General features: G+C 50.1%; 1 protein-coding gene across 1 annotated transcript; it reads left to right on the top strand.

Annotated features, from left to right (window-relative positions):
* Positions 1–1,299: 1,299 nt before the first annotated feature.
* On the top strand, positions 1,300–3,171 carry LOC126519043 (solute carrier family 22 member 7-like). The gene has a single exon (XM_050168654.3). It carries the CDS (start codon positions 1,300–1,302, stop codon positions 3,169–3,171), a length of 1,872 nt encoding a protein of 623 aa, XP_050024611.3.
* Positions 3,172–14,291: the final 11,120 nt, after the last annotated feature.

Raw genomic sequence — 14,291 nt, 5'->3', positions numbered from 1 at the left:
CCCACCGGACGTCGATGCTCCCCCGCCAAGTCGGAGCTTCTGCTTTCCAGAAAAGAGAAAGGAGGCAGACCCAAAGATTGGAAGCCAGTCTCCGAAAGCAGCATGTTTTCGCACTTGTGACGGGGGGGGGGGGTGATACTCAGGGTCAACGTTATTCGGGCCCTGGGCATGTTTGTCGAATTCAACGGCGGGAACGGAACGGCTCTCCGCAACATCATCGCAAAGGCGGACAACGCTTTCCGCCTCGTTCGCAGAATAGCAAACCGGCACCGAGGAATGAGCGAAACAATCTCCTCAGGCTTATCAAAGCCTTAGTGCTATGTCACTTTACGTACACAATTTCTATGCACAAATGGCTCCCACTCGCCTGAGCACCACAGCGGCAGGTAAACACTTCCTAGAAGAGCTGGGTTACCACTCTGCGGAATTCGCAATGGTCAGTACCTCGATCCCTAGGTGCATTCGAGACACGTTCGCAGTGGCCTCTGGGCCCCGAAACGTCCATCCCGTCCATAACAAGGGCAAACGCAAGGCCAGAGCAGCAGCCATTCTCAAACAGATCAAGCAAGGAGAGATGAGAGCAAGCTTCGTCAACGCCGCAGAGTACAGCGATGGGAAGACCTTTGCCATCGTTGTCGTCGACTCCTGCGGCCAGATTTCCAATAGCGCCTCCATTCGCACTAGAAAAGCAAATCCTGGCTGTCCGGCGTGCCCGCGACCGCGCCGGTGGACTAGACCTGCCGGTCCCGACGTGGGACTAGCCGGGTGCGCGACGAGTTCACATCCTCGCCGGACCTGCGATAAGGTTTCTTCACTCACTCACTCACTCACGTGTTGGGCCATCAAGTTTGGATTCAATCACATTGCGGTATGCTCTCTTCTATCTCTCTCTTCTATCTCTTTCCTTCCTACATGGTGATTACCAATGACGGGATTTCGACTAGCCCTGTCATGATTGCAAAGCACTGGGAAAGACAAAAACATTGACATTAATGAGATTACTTATATATTCCTGGGAGCTGGAGGTATCAATATATATATATATATATATATATTCGAAAACGCAGGGGACTAAAGTTTAAAGCACGCTAACGACTTTTTGTTCAATAAGTAGTAACGAAAGAAGAGGACCCCTTCTAAGGGCACGCAACAACGAGGCATAGTCAAAAGCGCGCGCTCAAGAAGAAGAAAAAGACGCCTTCCTTTCTTCGGTCCGTACAGACAGCTCTCATCTGAAGTCTTCAGGTATAGTTCGTTCAAGCCTTCTGAACCCCAAGTGCCACACCTTACAACCAGGCCATGGACCTCTTGTTCCCGAAACGACTGGCCGGCGCTGATCTCCGAACAAGTGAATCGTTTGACTGCGAAGAAGGCTTCGGCCACGGGCCTTTCCAGAACAGGTCGCTCCTTCTAATTATTCTGGGAACCTTTTCGCTTGCTAGCCAAACCGCCTTGGTGCCCCTCCTCACCGGTGACGTCGACCATTGGTGCAAGCCGCCAGCCGGCTTCAACATCTCTGCTGCCGATTGGAAGAATATTGCGATACCGACAGAGGCCGACGGACGCTTCAGCCGCTGCCGCGTCTACGAACGCTGCAAGCCCCCCATTGACCCCAGCAGCCCCATTGAATATAGGAAGATTGGCGCTGGACCTGCCGAGGCCGGCTGGTGGTACAGCAGATGCTTCCTCGGCGAGCGTGAGCTCGACGACACCAACGACACACTCGATGCGCCCTGTGAACAGTGGGACTACGATGTTCGGACGGCCGAGACCAGTGCGGTGAGTTATTGGAACATGGTGTGCCACCAACGTTTCCTGCAGGCAGCCCTTGTCACCCTGCAGAATACCGGTTCTGTCGTTTCGCTTACCCTGCTCGGAGCGTTCGTGGACTACGTCGGCAGGAGAACCCTACTCGTGGGCTCCGCTGTGGCGACGGTGACCTGCACGCTGTGCACACTGGTGGCGACAAGTTACGCGAGTTACGCTGTCGCACGTTTCCTTAACGGGGGCAGCGCCGCCGCATACACGATTTTAAGCTTCCTAATCCCATTCGAGGTGATGACACACACGCACAGGCCACAACAGGTCCTGTTCCTGGCGGTTGTCAGTGCGGCGATAGGCGAGATTTGGAAAGCCATCGTCAAATCTGTGGTCGTCGACTGGCGTCTGAAGCAGGTCATCTTCCTCGCTCCGACGGCTTTCCTGCTCCCTGCTTTGTCTGTAGCACGAGAGTCACCCCGCTGGCTTGTCGCAAAAGGAAAGCTGAACGCGGCGGAAGCAGTCATGATGCAGGCTGCCAAGACGAACAACTTCCCGCTTGCTACCACCGCCTGCCTCGTGCGAAAACTCAGGGAACAGGTCGAGAAACGCACGGGTCAGGAAGGCACAGACAAAGACGACTTGATCGACTGTCACTCCCTCCGACGTCGAGCGTTGGCCATGTTCTTTGTCTGCTTCTGCATATCGTTCGTCTATCACGTCAGCGCTTTCACGACGGCACGTTCGGGGGAGTTCTGGATCTCGGGCCTCACGGTGGTCATCACGCTGCTGTCATATGCCGCCATGCACTTCCTGGTGACCGGCGTCGCCCTTATTACTGTACTTACCACTTGCTTCGTGCTGGCGGGCATCATCCAATGCGCGCTGAGTATCGCCGCCGCCGCCGGACTCGGTACCGTCACCAAGGTCTTGCTCGCGCTATCCAAGGGCACCTCAACTGTGATTTTCGTCCACTGTCACACATACGTGCTCGAGCTGTTCCCGTCGGCCGTGCGGGGAGGCGCAATCTGCTGGGCGTTCGCCAGTGGACGCGTCGCGGCCACGTGCGCGTCCTTGGCTTTCATACTGAAGCCGAACGCACACGAAGACGTGCTCTTTGCCGTGACAGGACTGCTCCTCTTCGTCTGTCTGCGTGTCATCCGTGCCCTGCCACGCACAACGGTGGTGGAGGAAGCGAAGATCGTGACTAGGCTAGCTTCGGACTCCACCAGGATTACCGTGGACCACATGAAGCGGACCCTGGTGCGGCAAACTCAAGATAATGCGCTCAAGACTACAAGCGCGGACAGCTCCAAGTCATCCGCCAGGAAGAGCCGGAAAAGACGTGCCAGGAGCATTCCGGGCAGTTCTAAGACATCCCGTGGCGTTTGCACCGACCACGTGGAAAAGTGACAAGCAGCACGAAGATTGAGCGCACTCCTTTGGTGGTGTCGAGTTCTCGAACTTTACGAAGCTGCTTCTAATACGCTCGTATCAGGTTCAAATCAACTGTATTAAGCTAGCCTTGCTCTGAAACTAAGCTTTTAGAAACTAGCAGATATTCTCTATTTTTGTATTTTTGATGGACCGGTATGTTTAATACGTATCTTACTCATTTAATGGCCTGCAATATATTGTTTTGTATTCATAGCCAATGCGCCCACGCTCTCAAAGATGCCGTGTAGACTTCTCCATAATATAAAGCCATGTAGTCTTTTTAAAGAAACCGTCTCTTTCTTTCTCTCTATCCGTGAGACCAGCACTACAGTTTGTCACTGAATTACAGACGCAGTGGGAAAGGTGCGAGGCCGCACGCTTAGAGCAGGATCTACCAATTTCTAACACGTGTCTGCAGCATAGACCGCCTTTTTCCCTACGCCTCAACTGTCGTAGTGTAGACTGCTTCGTACTCCATACTCCAGACTCCCCCTGCCCCCCTGTTCTACAGTCCTTGCTGAGTGCGATTAGCATACTGTTCGTATCTGACTTCTTTCACATACCTGTGAACCAAAAACTTCACTACTAGCTTGAACCACTGGGTATATGCCAGAATATAAAACTTGCTGATGGCTGCTGCCTCGCTTAGTAGACAACTTGGGTCACTGGGGATACAATAGTGGCATGCGCTCATGCTTGGCCAATCTTCCAGAATTAGTGCGTCAAGACGACACAAGGAACGTGTAGCATTATATCCTTACAGTAAAGAGATAGCATCCCATCAAAGTCGAGCGCGTCCGCTTAATGATTGGCCATTCCAACGAAGTTGTAATGATTATTCATTCAGGCGATTCATTCAATGGCCATGTCGCATGTGGCGATGCCGTGCCTTCCACCAGTGCTGGTGGCGGACCGAGTCACTTCTTAAAATGTATCTGTGTGTAGATATGTATCTATACAGAAAACGTATGCGAAGAAATAGATATAGAACAATTAAAGACAGCTCGTCAATCTACTCAACAAACACTATGCATTTTTGCTAATCACAACTTTCGCTATCGCATTACTTCCATCGTCATAATCAAGATAATCCGTCATAACGGATGAAGATATAGCGATTCAGATGCGTGAATAAAATATATTATCGAAACATATTTATCGTGAATAAAATCAATCAATCAATATTCATCATAGCTTATAAAACAATTACACACCCATCATAAGGTAGACTGCTAGTCGCACTAACGTCGCCACCCTCAGTCCAGTGTTCACCTTGTGATGTTTTTCAGACACTTCTAAACATATTGTAGAAAAATTATCGTTCCTCTTTGGGGGGAAAGTGAAGGCTATATAGGCAGGTGGGAGAGAAGGGGGATGGTGTACCCTTAGGATATGGTGCTGGTCTGGGACGCCCTTAATTGCGCGAGGGGCACTCAGGCCAAGGTTGTCCACGAATGCAGCACAGACTTAACTAACGAGTGCATCAGACGCCGCCCTCACCAACAGAGTGACGTCCTCTCTCGTCAACCTGAATTTCGCGCTGTCAGAGCGGTAATCGTTCTCGGTGACGCGGCGGTAGTGTTGTAAGGTTCATCTGAGGACCCGAACACTGGGTGCTTGGAGCTCCTCTCGGGCCAGCCTTTCGAGGTTAAAGGCGCACCGGAGTATCGAAAGGCATAGCAGTAAATAGCGGTGCTATTGGAGTGATCGTGTGATGTCACATTGTAAAAAACGCTGATAAATGTCCTGTACGATCTCCATAAACGCGATTGGTGCCAAGTAATCCCCGCAAAATGTTTTGTACCTGCTCTTTTTCATATGTAGAGGAGTAAACATTTTGCTAGCGTGTTATGGTTCGTGCCGGTGTCACAAGGGGACATTACGAGCGCTGTCGTTTTTAGGTACGTCTACAGGTATTACCGTATAATACGTCTACACTTACATATCTCCGCGAGGCCGAAACTCTTCCATTTACGGCAGTCAGTAAACGCACGCCATAAACGCGCCTGCTCCGTTTGCGGTACTTCAAAACTTAAGGCAGACATACTGCGCGCTGTTACCTATTTACTGAACACCCAGTCTCGTTAGCCGAAGCGAAAGAACGTAGTCCGTTCGGAAATGATGATCCCGGCACGCAGGACTTGGAAGCCGCTGCTGGCATTTGCTTTGCCTTTTCTCCACGAGTGACGCCGAAAGAAGAAAAAAAAAAACGGCAACGAAGTCGTTGGTACATTTCGTTCCCCCGCTATGAGCTTGCGAGCACGAGACATAGCGACGTCAAAACGCTACAGTGCAAACCGAACGCGTTCGCCAACCGAAAACACACCCGACGGGAAAGCTCGCAAGAAAAAAAAAAGAGTTAAATGCTGGCAAGCTGGCGATTACGACACAGCAGTCAGCGGCGCGATTGAACCGTGCAGGCAGCACGGTCACGCTCAATTTCACGCGTCGCGTGGAGCTATAGGGGGGAGGGGGGGGGGGGGGTCTGCCTAGAAAACGCAGGATGCGACGTACTGGATAAACGGACAACTGAACATGGCCGACGATGTGTAGCTTTCTCAGAAGAAGGTGCGCCATTATTCCTCTGGTGAAATTTGCGCGATTCTGTAAGTAAAAGACCAGAATATTCAGCGCTTGCATAGGTAGCCGGCAGCCATCTTTTGCCGGAGACAGCGAGAACTGGCCCGAATGAACGGCCGTGCACGATGGCGCTGAAACTGTTCCTCTGGCATGCATAGTGTCAGTGGGCCTATTCGATTTGCCTTCCCCGACCGCACGTGACTGTCTCAGAAGGTGCATATGCGCAAACTTTCATTAGCCTCGTTCACGTGAAACCGATGCGAGCGGGTCGAGTCAGGGAGTGGAGTTGACCCACCACGACCCATGCATTACCTGCACGTTATCAGCAGGATGCAATACCAGTTCTTCCCTGTGCTGTGTAGGGGTCATGTGCAGGTATATGTACATCTGATTGAACTGCCTCATACAGCCTTCAAGAGCTCGCCACATATATTCCTCAAGAAGGTGAGGATCGTGGAAAGCTCGCGCACAACTTTTGCAGAGCACACAGCACTCCCTGTCTGACAGGGCTTGTCCTCGCAGCGCTGTTTGGATCCCTCATCCTGTGCCAGTATACGTTTCGATAGCCATTCAGATGACACCGAAAATGTGCTGCGAGTATGCATTACCTGACACATTATTATCAGATGGACATCCCACAGGCTCTCTGTGCCACTCAGGCACTATGACTATGACCATGACTACTGCTCCCTTTACTCTGTCTCATGCAGCGTATGGGAGCTCGCTCGGCCCTTGAGAGCTAACTGAGGGCTGTGGGGAGCTCGTACTTAGTAGAAAATTCGCGCATATCGTTCATAACGTCCTACCGAAAAACAGTCGCATCGAGGCGATCCTAATCGAGCTCGTACCTAACCGACTCTTAAAACAAAGCGTTTTTGTACTAAACGTCTACAGCTCCCCTGCGCACTACAAACAATCTTTCCACGCAATCCTTACTAAAGCCACATCATTGGCACGAAACTCACCGCTCATTATCGCAGGGGACTTCAACGCCCCCCACCCGTCGTGGGGTTACCCCACAATCAAGCCTAGCGGCAACAACCTCTCGCGCGCGATCGACGACCTGTCCCTCACCCTGGTTACGGACCACAGGTTCCCCACCAGATTGGGTACGTCGACCCGACGCGACACTACGCCGGACCTCACGTTACTCCGAAATGTAGCAAACTACACATGGACGAATACGCAAGAGAACCTGGGCAGCGATCACTTCGTCATACGCACAGAAATACCAAACACGACGGCCCCACCCCGGTCTTTCACCCTCACAGACTGGCAAAGCTTCCGCCAGTTACGGAAGGAAAACACGAACACGTACGATTCCTTCGAAGAGCTCCTCTCTGCGATAAAGGGCGACGTAACTAGAGCCACGAAAATCATACAAACGGAATTGGAGGCCCCAAGGGTTGACCCTCACCTCGCACACTTACTCGAGGCCAAGGCCTCGATACTTGCGCGATGGAGAAAGCAACGTCTCAACAGACGCCTGCGCAAACGCATCGCGATACTCAACCGAGACATCGAACAATACTGTACGGAGCTCACAAGACTCCAATGGCACGAAATATGTTCGGTGGTCGACGGCCGCATGCGGACCGGAGGTAAGTGGAACCTCCTGAAACGCATGTTAGACGACAGCCAAACAAAGGATAATCAAAGCCACGCGCTAGACCGACTTTTACACTCACATAAAGAGAAAGGGGGAACGGAAGAGTCCTTCCTGGAAGAAATCGCCAAACGTTACCTTCCGCTAGGCGACGCTCACCCCAACGATTACCCGAGCATAAAGTGCGAAACCACTCCCGAACTAGACGCTGCCTTCACGGAAGCAGAAGTCCGAGAGGCGCTACACAACCTAAACAGCAGGTCGGCCTCAGGACCCGACGGGGTAACCAACCGAATGTTACGTAACTTAGACGACCAGGCCATTACATTACTCACTAAAGACATCAATCACGTGCGGGAAACAGGAGAGGTACCAACGCAATGGCGCACGGCCACGGTGGTCCTTATCCCAAAACCCGGCAAACCACTTAATCTCGACAATTTACGCCCTATCTCTCTTACTTCATGCGTGGGTAAAGTAGCCGAGCACGTCATTCAAAACTGAGGTTCACGCTACATTGAGGAACACGAACTCCTCCCACACAACATGGTAGGGTTTCGACCCCACCTTTCCACGAAATATGTCCTGTTGCTCCTAAAGAGACAGGTATTTGACGTTAAAACAAGAGACGTTCCAGGCATTCTGGCCCTCGATCTCACGAAAGCATTCGACACCGTCTCGCACCGCTTCATATTGGAGTCTGTGGCAGGCCTCGGCCTCGGCCAGAGATTTCAGGAGTACGTGCGCTTCTTCTTAAAAGACAGAGAAGCCCGACTGCGAGTCTCACAACTTAAGTCGGACTGCTACACGCTGGGCTCCGTCGGAACACCGCAAGGCTCCAGTCATCTCTCCATTACTATTTAACATAGTGATGAAGGGACTCGCAGACAAACTACGAGACATCCCGAACGTAAATTGCGCTCTATATGCAGATGACATCCCCGTCTGGAGCCCGGGAGGCTCCCTGGCAGACATGGAGCAGGCATTATAGTCTGCCCTAGATGCAACGGAGGAGTATACCTACTAGACACAGGAATGAAACTATCCTCCAAGAAATCGGAACTCTTACTATATCGCAAGTCTTGCCAAGGAGTCAGATACATAACTCCTCTAGACGAACTGCCGATCGCACTACACACAAGAGACGGACAACAGATTCCGCTAGTCGACCACATACGCATTCTTGGACTCCTAATCGAAGCCACCGGATGCCACGGACACACGATCAAACCCTTAACCGCCAAAACCGAAAACATGATCAGACTCATCCACAGAGTCTCAGGGCGCAGGAAGGGTCTCTGCGAAGATAACCTTCTGCGCGTATACCACGCGTTCCTTATGGGCCATATTAATTACGTCGCCTCCGCCCACAATTGGACGAAAACAGAAAAGACGAAACTAAACACACTCATGCGCAAGAGCATCAAACAGGTCTTGGGCATTCCGCAAAGAGCAAGTACAGCAAATGTTGATCAGCTAGGCATGCACAACAACATCTACGAAGTGGTCGAGGCTCAGACTATGGCGCAAATACTCCGCCTATCCTCGTCCAAAGCCGGTAGACTAATTCTAAGCGAAGCTAATGTCTCCCTATCTCGAGCACGCTGTTACCCTACCGAGTGAAATTAGAGACAACTACAGAGTCTCACCGTTTCCCAGAAACGTCCACCCACTATACAAGGTGGGTAGGCGCCGGGCCCGCGCCCGCGCGATTCTCGACCCCACCGACGCGGATCGTGAAGCCACCGCACTTGTGGACGCGGCCCAGTACGGCAATACATCAACTTTCGCGATAGTAGTTGTGGACGGCAACGGAACGTTACGATCATCGGCATCGGTTAAATCGACCACCAGCGCTAAAGCAGAACAGATAGCCGTAGCCATCGCCATGGCAGACCCCACATTTACCCATGTCCTCACGGATTCGCGTGCTGCAATTCGGGCTTACAAAAGCGGCAACGTATCGAAAGAGGTAGCGCATATACTACTAGCAACCTCAAAAGAGTGCAAACGATGCCTCTCCTGGTTCCCCCCTCACATGGGGAAAGACATTCACCCGCAAAAACCCAACCTCAATGAAACGGCCCACGACCGTGCGCGAGAACTCGCCCGCCGCGACGGTCCCACGGCCTCCGAGGGGCTGGACATTCAGCTTAATGACCCGCTACTCACTTACCAAGAAATCACCTCGCACTATCGAAAAGACAGAATGAAATACCCGCTCCCGCACGCCAAACTCGAGTGCGCACAGGCGGCCGCGTTTCGAATGCTGCAAACGGACTCGTATCCGTCACGAGGCCTATTAAGCCACTACAATTCAGAAATGGTGCAGGTGCAGCGGCGGCGTAGAGGTAGAACACCCGCCTAGCGTGCAAGAGGTCCCTGGTTCGAATACCGGTGCCGCGCAATTTTCCACCGGATTAAAAAAAAATCCGCGTGTTGATAAAATTGCATAAACAGGCCTGGAGTGTGGCCTGATCCCGGTGACCAGAACCGGTAACGCACTTCCTCACCAGAGCAGGACTGGCCACCCTGGTGCAGTACTTGGCCACAACCTCCTATATATGAAAACAACAATCAAACCCCGGCCCCTCAGTCCCCAGCAGCTGCGAAGCAACTGACCACGGCGGCGGTCAGACCTGCGACGCTGCAGAGGGTGCTAAGAATCCCTGGCTCCGGACAGGCCGCCATTGGAAAATAAACCTGGCAACGTTTAACGCTAGAACGTTATCTAGTGAGGCGAGTCTAGCAATGCTATTGGAGGAATTAGAGGGCAGTAAATGGGCTCACTGAAGTTAGGAGGGCAAAAGAAGCATATACAGAGGTAAAAAGCGGGCACGTCCTTGCTACCGGGGCTTAGCGGAGAGACGAGAACTAGCTGGTAACAAACAGGAATTCTATAGCATTAACAAGAACATAGCTGGTAACATACAGGAATTCTATGGCATTAACGAGAGTGGCAGGTCTTGTTGTGAAACTTAATAAGACGTACAAAATGAAGGTTGTACAGGTCTACGCCCCTACATCCAGTCATGATGACCAGGAAGTCGAAAGCTTCTATGAAGACGTGGAATCGGCAATGGGTAAAGTCAAAACAAAATACAGTATACTGATGGGCGACTTCAATGCCAAGGTAGGCGAGAAGCAGGCTGGAGACAAGGCAGTGGGGGAATATGGCATAGGCACTAGGAACAGCAGGGGAGAGTTATTAGTAGAGTTTGCGGAACATAATATGCGGATAATGAATACCTTCTTCCGCAAGCGAGATAGCCGAAAGTGGACGTGAAGAAGCCCGAACGGCGAAACTAGAAATGAAATAGACCTCATACTCTGCGCTAACCCTGGCATCATACAAGATGTGGACGTGCTCAGCAAGGTGCGCTGCAGTGACCATAGGATGGTAAGAACTCGAATTAGCCTAGACCTGAGGAGGGAACGGAAGCAACTGGTACATAAGAAGTCGATGAATGAGTTAGCGGTAAGAGGGAAAATAGAGGAATTCCAGATCAAGCTACAGAACAGGCATTCGGCTGTAACTCAGGAAGAGGACCTTAGTGTTGAAGCAATGAACGACAATCTTGTGGGCATCATTAAGGAGTGTGCAATAGAAGTCGGTGGTAACTCCGTTAGACAGGATAGCAGTAAGCGATCGCTGGAGACGAAAGATCTGATCAAGAAACGCCAATGTATGAAAGCCTCTAACCCTACAGCTAGAATAGAACTGGCAGAACTTTCGAAGTTAATCAACAAGCATAAGACAGCTGACATAAGGAAGTATAATATGGATAGAATTGAACACGCTCTCAGGAACGGAGGAAACTTAAAAGCAGTGAAGAAGAAACTAGGAATTGGCAAGAATCAGATGTATGCTTTAGGAGACAAAGCCGGCAATATCATTACTAATATGGATGAGATAGTTCAAGTGGCTGAGGAGTTCTATAGAGATTTATACAGTACCAGTGGCACCCACGACGATAATGGAAGAGAGAATAGTCTAGAGGAATTCGAAATCCCACAGGTAACACCGGAAGAAGTAAAGAAAGCCTTGGGAGCTATGCAAAGGGGGAAGGCAGCTGGGGAGGATCAGGTAACAGCAGATTTGTTGAAGGATGGTGGGAACACTGTCCTAGAAAGATTGGCCGCCCTATATACACAATGCCTCATGACCTCGAACGTACCGGAATCTTGGAAGAACGCTAACTTAATCCTAATCCATAAGAAAGGGGACGCCAAAGACTTGAAAAATTATAGACCGATCAGCTTACTGTCCGTTGCCTACAAATTATTTACTAAGGTAATTGCAAATAGAATCAGGAACACCTTAGACTTCCGTCAACCAAAGGAGCAGGCAGGATTCCGTAAAGGCTACTCAACAATAGACCATATTCACACTATCAATCAGGTGATAGAAAAATGTGCGGAATATAACCAACCTTTATATATAGCTTTCATTGATTACGAGAAAGCGTTTGATTCAGTCGAAACCTCAGCAGTCATGGAGGCATTGCGGAATCAGGGTGTAGACAAGCCGTATGTAATAATACTGAAAGATATCTATAGCGGCTCCACAGCCACCGTATTCCTCCATAAAGAAAGCAACAAAATCCCAATAAAGAAAGGAGTCAGGCAGGGAGATACGATATCTCCGATGCTACTCACAGCGTGTTTACAACAGGTATTCAGAGACCTGGATTGGGAAGAATTGGGGATAAGAGTTAATGGAGAATACCTTACTAACTTGCGATTCGCTGATGATATTGCCTTGCTTAGTAACTCAGGGGACCAACTGCAATGCATACTCACTGACCTGGAGATGCAAAGCCGAAGGGTGGGTCTAAAAATTAATCTGCAGAAAATTAAAGTAATGTTTAACAGTCTCGGAAGGGAACAGCAGTTTACAATAGGCAGTGAGGCACTGGAAGTGGTAAGGCAATACATCTACTTAGGACAGGTAGTGACTGCGTATCCGGATCATGAGACTGCAATAATCAGAAGAATAAGAATGGGCTGGGGTGCGTTTGGCAGGCATTCTCAGATCATGAACAGCAGGTTGCCATTATCCCTCAAGAGAAAAGTTTATAACAGCTGTGTCTTACCGGTACTCACGTACGGGGCAGAAACCTGGAGGCTTACGAAAAGGGTTCTACTTAAATTGAGGACGACGCAACGAACTATGGAAAGAAGAATGATAGGTGTAACGTTAAGGGATAAGAAAAGAGCAGATTGGGTAAGGGAACAAACGCGAGTTAATGATATCTCAGTTGAAATCAAGAAAAAGAGATGGGCATGGGCAGGACACGTAATGAGGAGGGAACATAACCGCTGGTCATTAAGAGTAACGGAATGGATTCCAAGGGAAGGAAAGCGTAGCAGGGGGCGGCAGAAAGTTAGGTGGGCGGATGAGATTAAGAAGTTTGCAGGGACAACATGGCCACAATTAGTACACGACCGGGGTAGCTGGAGAAGTATGGCAGAGGCCTTTACCCTGCAGTGGGCATAACCAGGCTGATGATGATGATGAATTCAGAAATCCGGGCAAATTGCCCAGACTGCCCAGAACTCCATTGCTCACTCTCGCACATGCTTTGGCAATGTACCGCGTGACCAGAGGGCCCTCTTTCCAGTGAGCCCGAATGGGAAGAAGCCCTCAAAAGCCCGGACCTCAAACTCCAACTTAAGGCCGTCCAGAGGGCCCCAGAACTGGCGGAGCGTCACCACGTTCCCGTCCCGACTTGGGCGTCGCCTACAGTTTCGGCCCAAGGAGATCCCCGCGTGCGATCTCCAACGGCTTAAACCCACTCAGGACCTCAATAAAGTTCTTGAATGACTTCTTAGGCAATACAAACAGGGACGAAGAAAAGGAGCTCCTTTTCTTCGTCCCTCTTTGTTCTGCGCACGAAAGGCTTTTTTTAATGCAGTGCCTACGTTTGTGCATGATTTTGTCGTATGCACCGTGTAAGCCCAAGAAATGCCTACGCTTAAGCGCCACACTGTTCACATCCTTAACTTCGTGCATTGCTTCCCGATAGGCATTACACTGGTCACAGGCTATGCGGAAATGCTAACACAAACGAAGGTGAATTAGCACTGTGAAGCGGGGAAGCAGCGATTCGTGATGTTTGTCAAGAGAATAATGGCGACGATAGGTGCAAGCGCAGAGAATTAAGACACATTATTTAAGCACATTTGCGCTTTTAAACCCCTTATGTCACTGTGGCACATAGACATTCCGGAGGATTGGGCGGCCACACAACCATGCAGCGACGCATATCCAGTGTCCCAAGAGTGGCGTAGCCCGAATAAAAGAAGTTACAGAAATTCATAGCAACTATGGAATACTACACTCCATTTCATTGAGAAAGTCGTGTGTCTTAAGATACCTAGGAGTACATTTTAGTCACATATGTTATGCCGTGATAAATGGTTTGCTTGGAACATGAGTGACGCACAGGCACTGCATATTTATAAGAACTCTGCAGTGTCCGGCAGGACATCGATCTACCCAGCAACCGCGGCAGATGCCGGTAGGGAGAGGGGAATTAGGCAAAGGAAACCGTACGAATGTTCCTTTCTCTTTCATAGTAATGCATGTCAAGAAATGCGAAATGCTCGAAGACTTTAAACCTCTCACACTACCCACATCAGGGTAGAATAATTTTAGTTACTTCAAATGCATATACAGATTAATATAACTTTGTTTCCAGCCGGTTGGCCGAAGGCATATCACAACTTCTTTTCGTTTGGTGTAGTCCTACTTCTTATTTAAATATCATGTAATATTGGCGGCACCATGCTCTGTTTCCGTTAATTTCATTGTGTGTCATGGAGCAGCTGTCTTGTGTTTAGTGTAAATAGTTGCCAGAAGTGTAGAACCGCCATATTTTCTGTTACCATCATTCAGTAAACTGCC

The sequence above is a fragment of the Dermacentor andersoni genome, chromosome 10 (assembly GCF_023375885.2).
Source record: "Dermacentor andersoni chromosome 10, qqDerAnde1_hic_scaffold, whole genome shotgun sequence".
In the NCBI taxonomy this organism is placed as follows: Eukaryota; Metazoa; Arthropoda; class Arachnida; order Ixodida; family Ixodidae; genus Dermacentor; species Dermacentor andersoni.
This window is presented reverse-complemented; position numbering and strand designations above follow the sequence as displayed.

Bases quoted from the DNA above. Each gene is read 5' to 3' on its own strand.
- LOC126519043 (XM_050168654.3), top strand. From the start codon at position 1,300: ATGGACCTCTTGTTCCCGAAACGACTGGCCGGCGCTGATCTCCGAACA.